Genomic DNA, 15,383 nt, shown 5'->3' on the forward strand with positions numbered 1-15,383 from the left:
CTTCTAACAACTTTCTTTTTCCCCATTCTCTCACAAAGATTATTTCATATCTTCACTATTTTCCTTAAATTCCCTTTCAATCACTCTCTTCCTTTTCTTTCAACGTGACACAAACTCACAGACAAAACAGACAAAAATTTCTTAACATTCTACCACAACACCTGTCAGTATCCTCTTTAACTGCTGATCAATCCCTCCTTCTCTCCATTCTGAAAGGAAACTGTGTCCCTGTTTTCAAAGGTAATCCCTCCAACCTATGTTTCTGCCTGCATCCTTCCCATGAACAATTACTTCTCCAGTTTCTTTGCAGACTTCCCTGGACCGAACTCTCCTTGTCTTACAGTCCCTTCCCTTAGGTGCACAATTTCACTCAGGCATTCTCTTGCTAATAAGACAAAACAAAAAAAAGCCTCTTTATTTGGAAAATAAAGATTTCTATCTCCTTATCCTCACCACTGGTTTACTCCCAAACATCCTTTGGCCTCATTTGCTGCCTCAAAATCACTCTCCCCAGTGCCACTCCCTGACAGCCACTACCTCATCTGCTCTCATGGTCACACCTTGCCCTTCTCCAAGTCTCTCCTCTATTTCTTGATTTTTCTGTCCACTTTATGATTGAGTCTCTTTACCTATGTCTTGTTTCTTCACCACTTAAATGTCAGGTTCCTAAATGCTTTCTGGGGTTCTCTTTTTCTCATTCCAATTTTCCTTAAAATTGGCTTATAGAAAAAAAAAAAAACCACTTTTTCTATACTTCTGTGTACTCCTCATACAGGTTACATGTTCCTTGATGATGAAGATGGGCCTGCTTCCTGAGTTATATAACATAGTAGAGCATAAAAACCTAACATTCAGAATGCAATGGGTATATACTGACTGTTATTAAATAAGCAAAAAAAGGGGCTGGTGTTGTGGGATAATAGGTTAATCCTCTGCCTGCAATGCTGGTATCCCACATGGGTGCTGGTTCAAGTACTGGCTGCTCACTTCCAAGCCAGCTCCCTACTAATGCACCTGGGAAAGCAGAGGAGGATGGCCCAAGTCCTTGGGCTCCTGCACCCTCATGGGAGACCCTGAAGAAGTTCCTGGCTCCTGGCTTTGACCTGGCCCAACCTTAGCCATTGAATCCATTTGGACAGTGAAACAACAGATGGAAGATATCTCTCTCCCTCTCTCTCTCTGTAACTCTGCCTTTCAAATAAATAAAATAAATCTTTTAAAAAATTAAGTACTGAGACAATATGTTAATTTTAAAAAATGAGAAAAGCAGATTAAACAATTATCAAAAAAATTGTTTGATAGTGGTTCAAAATTAATGTTTTTCAATATTCAGAGAGATGGAGAACAAAATCTGAAATTTCTAGTCAATAATGTTTGAAAAATAAATATGAGATTCAGTTTTGAAATATAGTCATTATTAATAAAAATCACCTTTAAATGAGGAAGTTAATGATAGCACTTATTACAATAGAAAAATCTTACCTGAAGATGATTAAGTGAGAGACAATCTGTAGAATCTTCAGCAAAACCACTGCTATCAGAATGCTGACTTGCAGTACGTAATAGATGATCTATGAATAAAAAATGCAGTTACAAAACACTACTAAATGAAATTTCAATCAGGACAAAATTAATACAAATACATGATTCCCAACAGATAAATGATGCACAACATTGATTATATCTTAGAAAAGTATGTATTACTTTTGCAAAATTGTAGCTTTAAAACACAGGAGGTAACGATTTCAGACAAAACTAAATCAGATCTTCTATCAGAAACTCTCCATATTTAACTAATAGTAATTATAATGTACTGTGGCAAATCCAATTACTATCTTATCATTAGAGAATAATTGGCTGAAATAAAAGATGGCTATAATAAAAACAGAAGTCCAGAAATAAACTATTTCCATTATGTAAATATGTAAAGGTATGTAGGAGATAAAGTTATTGAAATATATAGTAGAAGCCGGCGCCACGGCTCACCAGGCTAATCCTCCACCTTGAGGCGCCAGCACACCGGGTTCTAGTCCCAGTCGGGGTGCCGGATTCTGTCCCGGTTGCCCCTCTTCCAGGCCAGCTCTCTGCTGTGGCCTGGGAGTGCAGTGGAGGATGGCCCAAGTGCTTGGGTCCTGCACCCCATGGGAGACCAGGAGAAGTACCTGGCTCCTGCCAACGGATCAGCGCGGTGCGCCGGCTGCAGCGGCCATTGGAGGGTGAACCAACGGCAAAGGAAGACCTTTCTCTCTGTCTCTCTTTCTCACTGTCTACTCTGCCTGTCCAAAAAAAATATATATAGTAGATAAAAACTGCTGCATCTTCCTAATAAGAAATTAACAATACAATTAAGGCCAATAAATTAAGCAATTTCAAATTCAAAAATATTTAAATATCTCTAAGGCATCAAATGATGCAAGCATTTTGAACTTATGAAATAATTCTTTCCTATTACATGAAAAACAGGTGCAATTGGCACATAATTGTTAATTAACATAATGTTAATTGTTTAACATTTTTCTGCTCACTTTTCTTCCTCAAAACTCTATTCCTGATGAATATACCTATAACCTAAAAAATGTTTTAAGTATGTTACAATGGCCAACTAAGCATAGGAAGCATTAAGTTCCATCCATACCACAACCACCACAACAGGAGACCTTACTACATTCACTAAGTGAGATGCTTTATGAGGCACTAGCGTTATACAAAACTTCAAAAGTAACATGCTAATTCAACTGTTTACCAAATCCACATTCATGTAACATTTAAGTCATACAGTAACCAGAATCAGATGATTGATGATATCCAAAATCAAATAAAGGTAGCCTTGATTTTAAGAAATATACCACTATTGCCTCAGGTTCCATGGAAAGACTGTAACACTGTTTTGATATCAACAAAACGGTACAATGAAATATAAGAAATTACTCCATATCCTTAATAAACCTATGTATACTGAAATAACTGTTACACTAAATTATAATAAACTGTTACCATACTAACTTGGCATTATATTAATTAGAAAATGATAACACCTTATCTCATAGTCATTATCAATGTAATTAAACGTTTGCATGTCTTTTTTAAACAAACTACATTGTGAGCCTTTGAAAGCAGGAAACTAATTTACTCTTTGTATCTCAGTACCAAGATGAAGCGGACAATAAATAATGTTTGGTGAATGAATCAATTAGATGACAATTTCCTTAAGCAACAATAGAATTAAGCAGCCAATTAAATGATGTAGAAGGGAAATTGCCTATCTGATTGGGCAAAGGAAAGCCAGAGTGACCAACTTTGATTAGCTTCTCTCTGCTAAGAACTGTTTTTATGTGCAACACGGAACCACCTGTAACTCCCCACCTGAGTTCAAAGAGGTTAGGTCACAGTATGTGCTGCTTAAGTTTCAGAGCAGGTGCTGGGCAATGGAAAGAACAGAGGCCTGGGTGCAATTTCTGGCTCTGTTTCATGACCATAGCCAACACTTTTCTCCTTTGTGAAACAGGATGGTAATAATTCTTCTATCTAATAGGGCTATTCAAGTACCACATGGAAGCCTGGTCAAATTGTCTTGTATAAACTAAAAACTGCAATCTAGGTTATTTAGCCAAACATTCCTGTCTCAGACACACACACAAAAGGGGTTCTTCACCAAAAAAAAAAAAAAAAAAAAATCTAAAAAGAATCTGATATACCCTGAAGATATAAGGTACTCTAGTTAAAATTAGGATGTTAAAGGTAACATTAAAATGGAAAAATGGCAAAATCTGGAAATTTTTATTTGTCCATTACTATCAAGAAACAAAACAACAATGTATTTTCTGCTAAAGAAAGTACTATGTCTTCTGTAGTAAGAAAAATGTTAACCTTCTTTCAACATACCTGCCATTAACTTGCAACAATTATTAAATTATAAACCCTTTCTCTGGGGTTCAGTATGTGAGGCCCAGGCTGGCCCTGAGATTAATTTTAAACTTTGAACTATTAAAATACTATGTCCATTTTTACTAAACTGATGAAGTGAATGTATTACCAGTGATTCTAAGTATGCAATGAAGATTAATCTAAGACACATAATACATAATCAAAATTTATTAAGCTACCTTCCAAAATGACTAAAACATTATGTTCTTTTCATTCACATACACAAAATCATTTTACTATTATAGAAATCTGACTCATAAAAATGTTAACACTTTTGCTTATGCCACCAGAAATAAAAGACCCAAAAGTGATAAGAAGAATGTGTACCAGATGTGTACCCAATTCACAAGTCATCTTTCCCATCATAGGAGCCTGCTCTTAAAAGACCTTCAAGAAATTTCACTGATGTATATCCTCTTGTGACACACAGAAAGGTGCTATTCCCAAGGTATCCTTTGTCCACAAATCTAAAGTAAAGACTCCTTTATTGCTGTGAACCCTGCCTTGCAGCTCAGAAACACTGACATACATTTATGGGCTTTCAAAAGGGGAAATTAAATATAAAAGTTCACTGTGTGTCTGACAGGAATTGTAGTGACCTTATGAGAGTAGTGTTGTTGTTCCTTAGTACCATACTGTAATAAAAGAAAAATTACATGCAAATTGACTCTTATGAAGTAATTTCAGAGATCAGGAGGGAACAAACATGCAATTTCCTATTCTAGGAACATACATATAACTCTGTTTAAAAAAAAAAAAAAACAAACAGGGTGGTTCAGCATGTGTAAAGCTTTAAAAATAAACACCCTTACCTTCAGTGGTCATTTTAACTACTACTTCTCTTTCTCTAAATCTCAAAAGCTTTGTCAATTTAAAGGCCAGACATGTTCTTTTCTGGTTGCAAGTTAAAAGTGAAAAGGATGGATTCAAAGGTTCTTTGGTTGATAGTTAATAATTCAAGAGAAGAATGATACTTACAGCCACTCACCTTTGATCAGTAGCTTCAATTTAATTTAACTAGGTTTAATTATTTCTGAGAGACTGGTGTCTTTTGCCAGACACAATCACATTTTATACCTAGGAGCTATACAAGTGTTTGAATAATGAAAACCCAGAGATGGATAACACACATGTATCTTTCAATCAAAACGATGTAAAATATGGCCTTAATCTGTTGCTTTCTTTCCATTCCCTATAGCCCTCATGCAGAACTGAAACATATGTGGAGTACACAAAATTGTGTAACAAAGTCATTATAGGCTAAGCAAACTATTAGTTTGTGTGCATGAAAGTCTTCAAGGAACCAAACAATAAATGAAGCATGCCTCCTTGTGTTAATTTGCTATGCACCCTTACAGAGACTATGAACACTGACACATAAAACCATCCCTTTTTCAAAGTCAACCAAAAACACTCTGGCAATGTTTTCAGGAACTAGTGCATTTTCCTTTACGTACCTCTTTTTGACTTGGCAAGGCCTAGCTGGTAAGTGGCTGGAATGTGAGGAGCTTCTCCCTCTGTGCTTTGAACCTAAAGAAGAATGTTAAGTAGTTAAAAATAAAAGAATCTGTGGCCAAGAATAACCTCTTGATAAATCAACGTACATAAAGAACATCAATGCATTTTATATTTAAAGACAATTTACTTCAAAATTATTAGAATGCCCCAGGACTCAATTTACTGATCTAATTTCCTTAACAATAACAGTCAAATTAGTAGCTAGCAAAGGAAAATAACTGCATGTATTAAACCCTCTAATTTTTTTAAAAAGTTGCTATTGATGAAAAAGAGACCCATAAGAAAAACTTCTGTAAATGAAAACTTCAAATTAGTGTCAAAACCAAGAAAAAATGTAAACACAGCCTATGCAGCAGACTATGACTGACATACAGTTGAGGTAATTCCCAGACTTCCATCTTTGCAAATAGAAAATCTGTTCCCTTTGCAGAATTTTCAAAAATACCACAAATTTGCAGGTACTAAGAGCCACACACATGTAGGACTGCTTTGTTCTGATGTAAATGTTCTTTTAAGACCTAACTTGGGGCCGGCGCGGCTCACTAGGCTAATCCTCCGCCTTGCGGCGTCGGCACACCGGGTTCTAGTCCCGGTTGCCCCTCTTCCAGGCCAGCTCTCTGCTGTGGCCAGGGAGTGCAGTGGAGGATGGCCCAAGTGCTTGGGCCCTGCACCCCATGGGAGACCAGGAGAAGCACCTGGCTCCTGCCAACGGATCAGCGCGGTGCGCCGGCTGGAGTGACCATTGGAGGGTGAACCAACGGCAAAGGAAGACCTTTCTCTCTGTCTGTTTCTCTCTGTCCACTCTGCCTGTCAAAAAAAAAAAAAAAAAAAAAAAAAAAAAAAGACCTAACTTGGGAACTTGGGAATTGTAAGTTTTTTTACAGAACTGAGACAATGGAAGATATTAACTATAAATCCTACATAAAATTCTGTTCAAAAAGGTACCATACCCACAAAAGCCATCTTTTTGTGCTTTTCTACCTATTCCATTTAAGAATTTTTAAATTCTTAGCCCCATATCACAGATATTCCAACTATTCTAAAACAACTGAACATTTGGGAACTGCACAAGTATACTAATTTCTGTCACTTTACCCTGCAATTAACACTTAAATATTAAATATCATCTTAGTGAAATAAGAAATCTAGCCAAAAGTTGGTTTTCACCCTTTCACAAAACCACAGAACAAACAGCAAACACATTTTCAACACAACTCTGGTAGCTTTGAGTTATGAGTCTGTTTAAGGATTAAGAGAACCATTCCACTGATATAAAAGTGAAATAATATGAAAAAATTCCAAATACTAAAGATATTACACAACCTAAAAATTCCCCAGATTTGTGATATCTTTGTTCTATACAGTACCATGAATCTAAGCTTAAACATCTTTTAAACACTGAAAGCACACTAGTAATTTAAAACTATCACCTGTAAATCAGATAAATAAAGTTCTATTCTTTGTTATTATTTAAAAAGTTATAATATGTTCTTCAAAGCAACAGATGTAAGTTCAACAGGAAAACCATTGTTTTGAGTGCAAGGACACAAAATACATTTTCTTTTTATATGAAACAAATGGTCTATTATTAGCTGCTATTCAGACCCAAAGTACTTCAAAGAATATTCTATAAAATAATTATCAGCCAGATAAAAGCAAAAGTGTAACAGAAATTAAAATGTTGTTTTACTCATACTCTAAGAATTTCAGTTTAGGCACAGCCCTATGATACATCAAATTATAATTTCTCACTTTTCAGTGCAGATTATCACATATTCTACTTCTGCAGACTCAGGAAACAAATCATAAGATAGCACGACTTTAATGAACATGTTTCCTCAGCGTTCCATCCTTCATGATGCTCCTATTCTCTTTCTTTTCAATACAAACTCCTTAATTAATTTTGAGAAAGGGCATAGGGTAAAATTTCACCAATGAAACTTGTGAGGATCCTTCTGAGAAAAAACAGAGTACCCACTTGTTAAACGGAGAAACAGACATGCTAATGATAATGAGTGAATTTCTTAGCTTATTTCATTACTGATCAAAAATGTGTAAATGAATTAAAGTTGGGGTATACCACAGAGAATAATGAAACAAATACAGATTTTTATGGTAAGATTTTCCATATTTAATGGTTTAAAATGCTCAGCGGAACTCTCATTACATGCCACTACACGTGGCCTTTTACTAAACAATTTACAAATGTAACTGAATTGAGTGATACATAAAGAGTGTTCATTATAATATTTTCTCTAAGCTTTGGGAAAGTTTGAAGCTTTTCATAATAAAAATGGAAGTGGCAGCTGTTTGGCCTAGTAGTTAAGAAGTCGGCTGGGAAGTGTACATTATAGACTGGAGTACCTGGGTTCCATACCTGACTAAGCTCCTGACTCCACTTTCCTAATGCAGACCCTGGGAGACAGCAGTGGTGGCCCAAGTAAATGCGTTGCTGACAACCACATGGGAGACCTGAATGGAGTTATTATGCCCCCGCCACCATGAGAACTTGCAGAGTAAACCAGCATATGGGAGCATTCCTATTCTCTTCTTTTCTCTTTCAAATAAATATTTTTAATGGAAAAAATCCCACTAACCCAAAATTATAAAATCACTTGGTCTATTTTTCAATATAAAGATGAAGAAAAGAGCTTTAGAGTAAAAAGAAAAAATTTTTAGTTACTAAAAAACTAAAAAGTTTTTAGTTACTTTAAAAGTATTTTAATAAAAACTATCTGAATCAACGTCCTACTCATGACAGGCACCTACTCTGATTTTTTAACAGCTGTCCCCTTTATCTTGACTAAGATGCATCTTCCCAATATAATACCACTTCACTACATACTACAGAAGAGCCAAGTGTGGATATTCTAACTTAAATTACCCTTCCTTTAAGGTTTAAAGAGACACGGTATAGTACAGCTCTGATCATTGCAGAGATGTTGTATATAAAAATAATTTTAGGGGCTAGTGCTATGGCACAGCAGGTTGGGCCACCACTTTAATGCTGGCTTCCCATGTCAGATTGCTGGCTCAGGCCCTGATTGCTCTTCTTCCTATCCAGCTCTGTGCTGGTCCTCCTGGGAAGGCAGCAGATGATGGTCCAAGAGCTTGGGTCCCTACCACCCATGTGGAAAACCAGGATGGAGTTCCTGGAGCCTGGCGTCTGGCTCTGGCCTAGCCCAGTCCAGGACACTACATCCATTTGGGGATTGGGCTAGTAGACAGAAGATATCACTCTCTTCCTCTCTCTGTCACTATGCCTTTCAAAATAAACAAATCTTTTTAAAAAATTATTTTAAAATAAAATCAAAATTGGAGATTAAGAAATTAAAATTTAATTTTTAACGTCATCTCAAAAAATCTACGGCAGTATTTGGGGCTGTGCATCTGAAGGATTTAAATTTTGTTCAATGTCTGATAGTACCCAACCAATCTGACCTTTAGTTAAAAGCAGCCAGTCTGCAGAACGATCTGCACTCAAGCCTTATGTGTGGTGCTTCCTGGTTAAATGGCTTTTAGCAATTATCTGTGATAATTATTCCAATTGTCTTAACTGCAAAATAAAAACTATTTCACAGGTCTTCAGGATAATAAGTGACAGTTAGTGAAAGTATTTTTAAAACAGCATAGTAGAAAAGAAATAAAACAGGAGCTCCCTCTCTGTTCTCTGCGGCCAACACTCCCTGTGCCCTTTCCCCTGAAGCACTGACACTAAAGGAGATTTCACATTTCATAGACATACGTTGTGAGAGTCCTTGCTGTAGAGTAGGAATGCTTATCTGGAAAGGTAGAAAACAGGAAAATAAATTCAAAGCTCCCTTTCTGTATTTGTTTATCAGCCTATAGTGAATCATAAATGTTTATTTTAAAAAACCCCAAGATTTTCTACTCACATGTTTTATTTTGACTTAACATACTTTTTAAGAAATGTTGGCTTAAGGTATTTTAAATAAACAATAAACAAAATTCATTGGTTAACTGGGCTGTGCAGCGGCAGACATCTGCACTCACGTCACATGTTAAGAATGGATATTCCAGGGGCTGGCGCCTCAGCTCACTTGGCTGATCCTCTGCCGGCATCCCATATGGGCACCGGGTTCTAGTCCCGGTTGCTCCTCTTCCAGTCTAGCTCTCTGCTGTGGCCCAGGAGGGCAGTGGAGCATGGCTCAGATGCCTGGGCCCCTGCACCCGCATGGGAGATCAGGAAGAAACACCTGGCCCCTGGCTTCAGATCGGCACAGTGCCAGCCATAGCAGCCATTTGAGGAGTGAACCAACGGAAGGAAGACCTTTCTCTCTGTCTCTCTCTCTCTCTGTAACTCTGTCAAATAAATTTAAAAAAAGAGAAAAAAGAATAGATATTTCAGAGCAGACCTGCATTCAACATAAAGTTTGGAAGGCCAATTTAACTCTTTGTCAAACAGCTGATCGATCTGTGAATCTGTGATTATTTTAACTCAGGCCACTAAATAGAAAGTAATCTCATAATTTTAACAGCTAAAAATAAGTAATGAGGTAAATAAGTTAAATCAATAGTATGAAGACAGGATTAGAAAGTTACTAAAACTTTGGTAGCTTAAAAAGAATCAGTGTGTGGGGCTGGCGCTGTGGCGTACTGGGTAAAGCTGCTGCCTGCAGTGCCAGCATTCCATATGGGCGCTGGTTCGAGTCTCGGCTGCTCCACTTCCTATACAGCTCTCTATTATGGCCTGGGAAGGCAGTGGAAGATGCCCCAAGTCCTTGGGCCCCTGCACCCATGTGGGAGACCCAGAAGAAGCTCCTGGCTCTTGGCTTTGGATCAGCGCAGCTCCAGCAGTTGCGGCCAATTGGGGAGTGAATCATCAGACGGAGGACCTTTCTTTCTGCCTCACCTTCTCTCTCTGTTTAACTCTGGCTTTCAAATAAATAAATAAATCTTTTTTTTTTTTTAAAGATTTTACAGACTGAGAGGGAGAGACAGACAGAAAGGTCTTCCTTCCATTGGTTCACTCCCCAAATTGTCGCCACGACCGGCGCTACACCGGTTCGAAGCCAGGAGCCAGGTGCTTCATCCTGGTCTCCCATGTGGGTGCAGGGTCTAAGCACTTGGGTCATCCTCCACTGCCTTCCCAGACCACAGCAGAGAGCTGGACTGGAAGAAGAGCAGCCAGGACTAGAACCCAGTGCCCATATGGGGTGCTGGCACCGCAGGTGGAGGATCAACCAAGTGAGTCACGGCGCCAGCCCAAATAAATAAATCTTTAAAAAAAAAAAAAAAGAATCTGTGTGTACATCCAACAGTTGTTATATTTAAATATAAATTCATTTACAGAGTAGAAAGATCACACAATAGAAATGTACAGCCACAAGTTAAATTTCTCCTTCCTCTAACACTGAGGTCTAAGAAGTTTGTCCTTTACGCTTAAAAGATAAATTATTGCTCATTAATTAGAATCATTTTGGCTTAACTGTGAATCATTCATACTACTAATTCATGGCTCCAGAAAATTACAATGTATTTAAGCCAGTCAAGAACATAAAAACTATTCAACAAGTCATCAAGAATTAGAAAACACAAGACTAGGGTTCTCCAATTTTTAGATACAGTAAAATTGCAAAATGCTTCTTATGAGACAACAAGATGTTTAATTGAAACTAGACTCTGCCCTTTTCCCCTCTTCTCTTTCTTTTTTTTTTTTTTTTGCAGCTTTAAAGATTCTTCAATTTACATTTGTTCTTGTTACAGAAGCAGAAGAATTCTAACATTTGAGGAATCTATAAGCTATACGGCCAAAAAAGTTATTTCAGTAAAGCCTGAATTCTATGAAAATGTGCACCACACTGCATACATCATAACTGAATAAATGTAAACCATGTGATTATTAACTCTCCTATATAAAATATTCAGTCCCAAAATTTTACACGATGTACCCTGTCTACATCTCTTTTTTGAAGGCAGCCACTCTCATTCTCCTGGATTAGTCCTGTCAGCCATTTAGCTCTCTTTATATTTGAATATCTCCTCTGCTTGCTGCTGGTGACTCTCTGGTCTTACCTTCTGTCTCAGATTAGCCAGCTTCGTGCCCAGAGCCACGTCTGCACCATATTCTTCTTCCTAGTACCCCAAAGCAGCTGGCGTTCAGATAAGGTGTTTGAGAACTGGCTTACTGAGAGAAATAACTCTGATAATTGCTCAGTTTTTTTTTTGTTTTGTTTTTTTACAGAACAAAGTTCACAACAGGAATCAAACCTCAACCAAAAGAAGTCCAAAAGAAGAAAAATAACATGCTATTTTAAATGGGATCTAAAAGCTTGCTTCAGTAAGATTGTTCTCTTCATTTGTCAGCATCATTCAAATCATGCTTGGGAGAAGAGGAAATTAAAGTAACACATTATTTCCTTTCTTTATCCATTGTTCTACAAGCTCTTTGTCAAGCTCCCAAAGGGATAAAAACACAATTCTAGGAGGTTTTATCGGTTATTTGAAAATATCTCAAGAATAAGGATGCATTATCCTTAGAATTACCCATATTTACAGTATAGTTATGGCTGACCATATATTCTTTAAAAAATCTGGCATTACTCTTCAACCACAAATACATATAATCTGTACTTAAAAGTGGGGAAGGGGGTCCCATCAATGCCACATTACTTTCTTCATTAGCTTCTTCTGCCAGCAGAGGGAGCAATAATATATATAATCTGCCAAACTAACCTACCACCAAAGTGCACCTAGCACTTTATAGAGGTTGAAAAGACTTTTTATGTACAGTATTTTAAACACATACAGATGACTGTAGCTTAGAACTCTGGAAATTAAAAAGAACTTGAACTCTGATTTACTTGAGATTACACATACAACAGTACTGTGTTGAGTTACCAATATCAGCTACCTAACAATCTGTTTTGATTTTCATACTTTGCTGCTAGTGTATAAAATACTGAAGATGACTATCCTATCTAATTTTCATAAAAAAGAGGCTCTAATAGAATGCAATAACTTATCCCTTAATTATGAATACTAGGACAAGTTTAGATCAAAACAAAGTCAAAAAGGAATCACATGGCAAAATGCAATAAAGGGAGGTTTTAGTGTAGTCATTATAAAATAGTCACCTTTCATACTTATTACAATGAGAAATAAATTATATTAGTAATTAAAGAAATAGGATAAATATAAAAGTCTATGAATAGAGGGGAAAAAAGCTCAAAAATGTAAAATATTCCAAAGGCCTAGTCTTACTCCCTTTTTATTTCACCCTGAAGTTGCAGTTAAAGCATTAAAAGAATATATTTAAAACTAAACAAAATGTGAATAGCTGTATTGATAATTGAAATTTTAAACAAATAAAAAAATTTCACTAATACAAGAGATAAACACCTAGGAGGACATTTATGGACACAATCAGTTACCGATTTTCCAATTCCCTAAACCAATGGCATGTGATTCTAGAACAACTGTGAACTATTACAAAAGCAAATCTTTCTGTAGTACATTATTTAAAAACTGCCCTAACTCTTCACCAGCACACACATGCCTCAGTTTACTGATGTGTACCACGAGACCTTCACTGCCTGCATTGTAGACTTAAAGCACTTCAAGGGCCAGGGTGCCCACCACAGGACACCTGTTTGACAGATGTCAGGGTCCACTCTAAGCCATGTAGCTTTACCTCAGAAAGATCAGTCCTGCTCTTCCAAAAGCAGTTCTAGCTGAATCAAAGTAAGAGTCAGCTCTTGTTCAACTGCACATTTCTGTTAACCAGCACGCCTATCACAGTGTAAAAATTAAAAACAACCAAACATTGTCTTCTGGTCTTGCAGAAATGCTATTCAATGGCCTTTCAAACCTCCTTCCTAAGGTCCCCCATCCACCTCTACAGGGGCAGAAGCTTAACATCTTCAAGTTTTTCCCAGTCATAACTAACATCTATGCTCAAAGCACTCTACACTTATCCTGACCATTGAGATGTATGCAGAAAAGCTTGCCTAAAGGCACACAGGAACTCAGCAGGAAAGAATTCACAAGCCCATTTCATTTCAAGGCCTGCAGTTTTTAACTATTATGCAATACTGATTTGTATTTCAATATACTCTCAGGATTTCCTCGGGTGTCAAAATCTTACACGTGAGTGAGAAGAAGTTGAAATTCAAGCATCAGCTAGTGGATGACAGCACAGAAGAGGAGCTGAACAGTCCCACTATCTTGACATCACATAATCCTGTGACCCTGTGACTAATTCTTGGTTTTTGAAACAGAAACCTGGAAGCTCAAAAAGAGATGACTTTTTCTAGTACAAATCTATTAGCTACCCATCATTTTATAAATATTTTTGGGCCCTGTTTCTTCTAGCTCACTAAGGGAAGTTGGTCTCAGTAATTTTTTACCTACCTCCTCCATTTCAAAGGAGTCCTTCTGCTGTGTCAGTATGTTCCTTATGGAAGGGATTGTGAGCGGTGCACAGGGCTCTTTTTCAGGTGTGGACACATGAACGTTTCTCAGCTCACTGCTATTTTCTAACACACCGTGGCTGGATATGTTGATATCACTTCCTAAATCAGATTCTAGAAGGCCAGACACCTCACCCAGTTTACTCTTATGACTCTGAGTTTCTTTACTTGGTTCACTTTCAGTTTCTTGGTGAAAATTACCACTTGCTTCATCAGAAAGTCTATCAGTGTCTGCATTCTCTAGAGCACTTGCTGAACAACCTGAGCCTTCTTCTTTGACTGTAGCCAACATAGAAGACGAGTCTTTCTTCTTTATGATTTTTTGAGACTTTTGATCATTTTTATTGCCACTGTCTTCAATCATTGAAACATCTAGAATTTTTCCCTTTTCAATTGCTGGAGAAAGACTACTACTTTCTCCTTTCTCTGTTTTATCAACACACAAATTCAGTTTTGATAGTGTTTTGATTAAGCGATTTGCAGTGTTACTTCGAGTTAAAGGAGGAGGTGAGTCTGCCTCTTTGTTAGAGGTCACTGAGGACATACTTCCGATCCTCTGCAGGGGAGTCCCAGAGACTTGAGAATATAAAGAAGAAAACGCATTGGCCACAGTAGTAAGTACTTCGATTTGGCGAAAACGGCCTAAAAAAAGAAAAAGAAAAATTATATATATACCTGTGTGGTTATACATGTTTCTCTGTGTACATATTTGTTAAAAACTATTGTTGTTTACAATTCTAACAACTGAACTTACATTTTAAATTAGGAAAACCTATTTTCCTTATCTAACATTGAAATCTCTCCATTTACTGAATGAGCACAGAAAGTAAGATTTTTACTACAAACACTAGAATTTATATTTTTTTAAAATCAGAAATAAGACCAAAGCATGATGACAACACTAAATAAACCAGGAAGAACTAGCTATTGATCTACAGCTCAGACTCTATGTTTAGGTGGTGGACTCCACTAAGACTTTTACAAATGTTCTCTTAAGAAAAGGCACACAGGCCGGCGCCGTGGCTTAATAGGCTAATCCTCCGCCTGTGGTGCCGGCACCCCGGGTTCTAGTCCCAGTTGGGGCATGGATTCTGTCCCAGTTGCTCCTCTTCCAGTCCAGCTCTCTGCTGTGGCCCGGGAGCGCAGTGGAGGATGGCCCAAGTACATGGGCCCTGCACCCACAGGAGAGACCAGGAGGAAGCACCTGGCTCCTGGCTTCCTGGCTTCGGATCACCACAGCGCGCTGGCCACAGTAACCATCTGGGGGGTGAACCAACAGAAGGAAGACCTTTCTCTCTCCTCTCTCTCACTGTCTAACTCTGCCTGTCAAAAAAAAAAAAAAAAAAGGCACACAGTAAATGTATATATAATACCTAATTTTGGGGGGGGGGAATGAGGAGGAAGCATATTTATAGAGCTCTTAGAATAATGAGGACTCTCCAAGGAGTTCCATGAACAACCTAGAGAATACTAATTTTCAAACCTCTAGGCAAAGAGAAAAAAATAAGC

General features: G+C 37.5%; 1 protein-coding gene across 8 annotated transcripts in view; it reads right to left on the minus strand.

The window, feature by feature from the left end:
* Positions 1–15,383, minus strand: part of ITPRID2 (ITPR interacting domain containing 2) — a 104,559-nt gene that overhangs the window by 16,128 nt on the left and 73,048 nt on the right. For 7 of the 8 annotated variants that reach the window (XM_070071517.2, XM_089329042.1, XM_051849378.3 and 4 more), the window contains 3 exons: positions 13,816–14,516; positions 5,382–5,454; positions 1,483–1,571 (listed from right to left, as the gene is read on the minus strand). In XM_070071517.2, the coding sequence (XP_069927618.2) occupies positions 1,483–1,571; positions 5,382–5,454; positions 13,816–14,516 (863 nt within the window). Of the gene's footprint in view, positions 1–1,482; positions 1,572–5,381; positions 5,455–11,478; positions 11,783–13,815; positions 14,517–15,383 lie in introns of those variants that run through there. The other variant, XM_089329047.1, reaches the window with a different exon arrangement.

The sequence above is a fragment of the Oryctolagus cuniculus genome, chromosome 3 (assembly GCF_051225735.1).
Source record: "Oryctolagus cuniculus isolate XC-2025 breed Fujian yellow rabbit chromosome 3, ASM5122573v1, whole genome shotgun sequence".
In the NCBI taxonomy this organism is placed as follows: Eukaryota; Metazoa; Chordata; class Mammalia; order Lagomorpha; family Leporidae; genus Oryctolagus; species Oryctolagus cuniculus.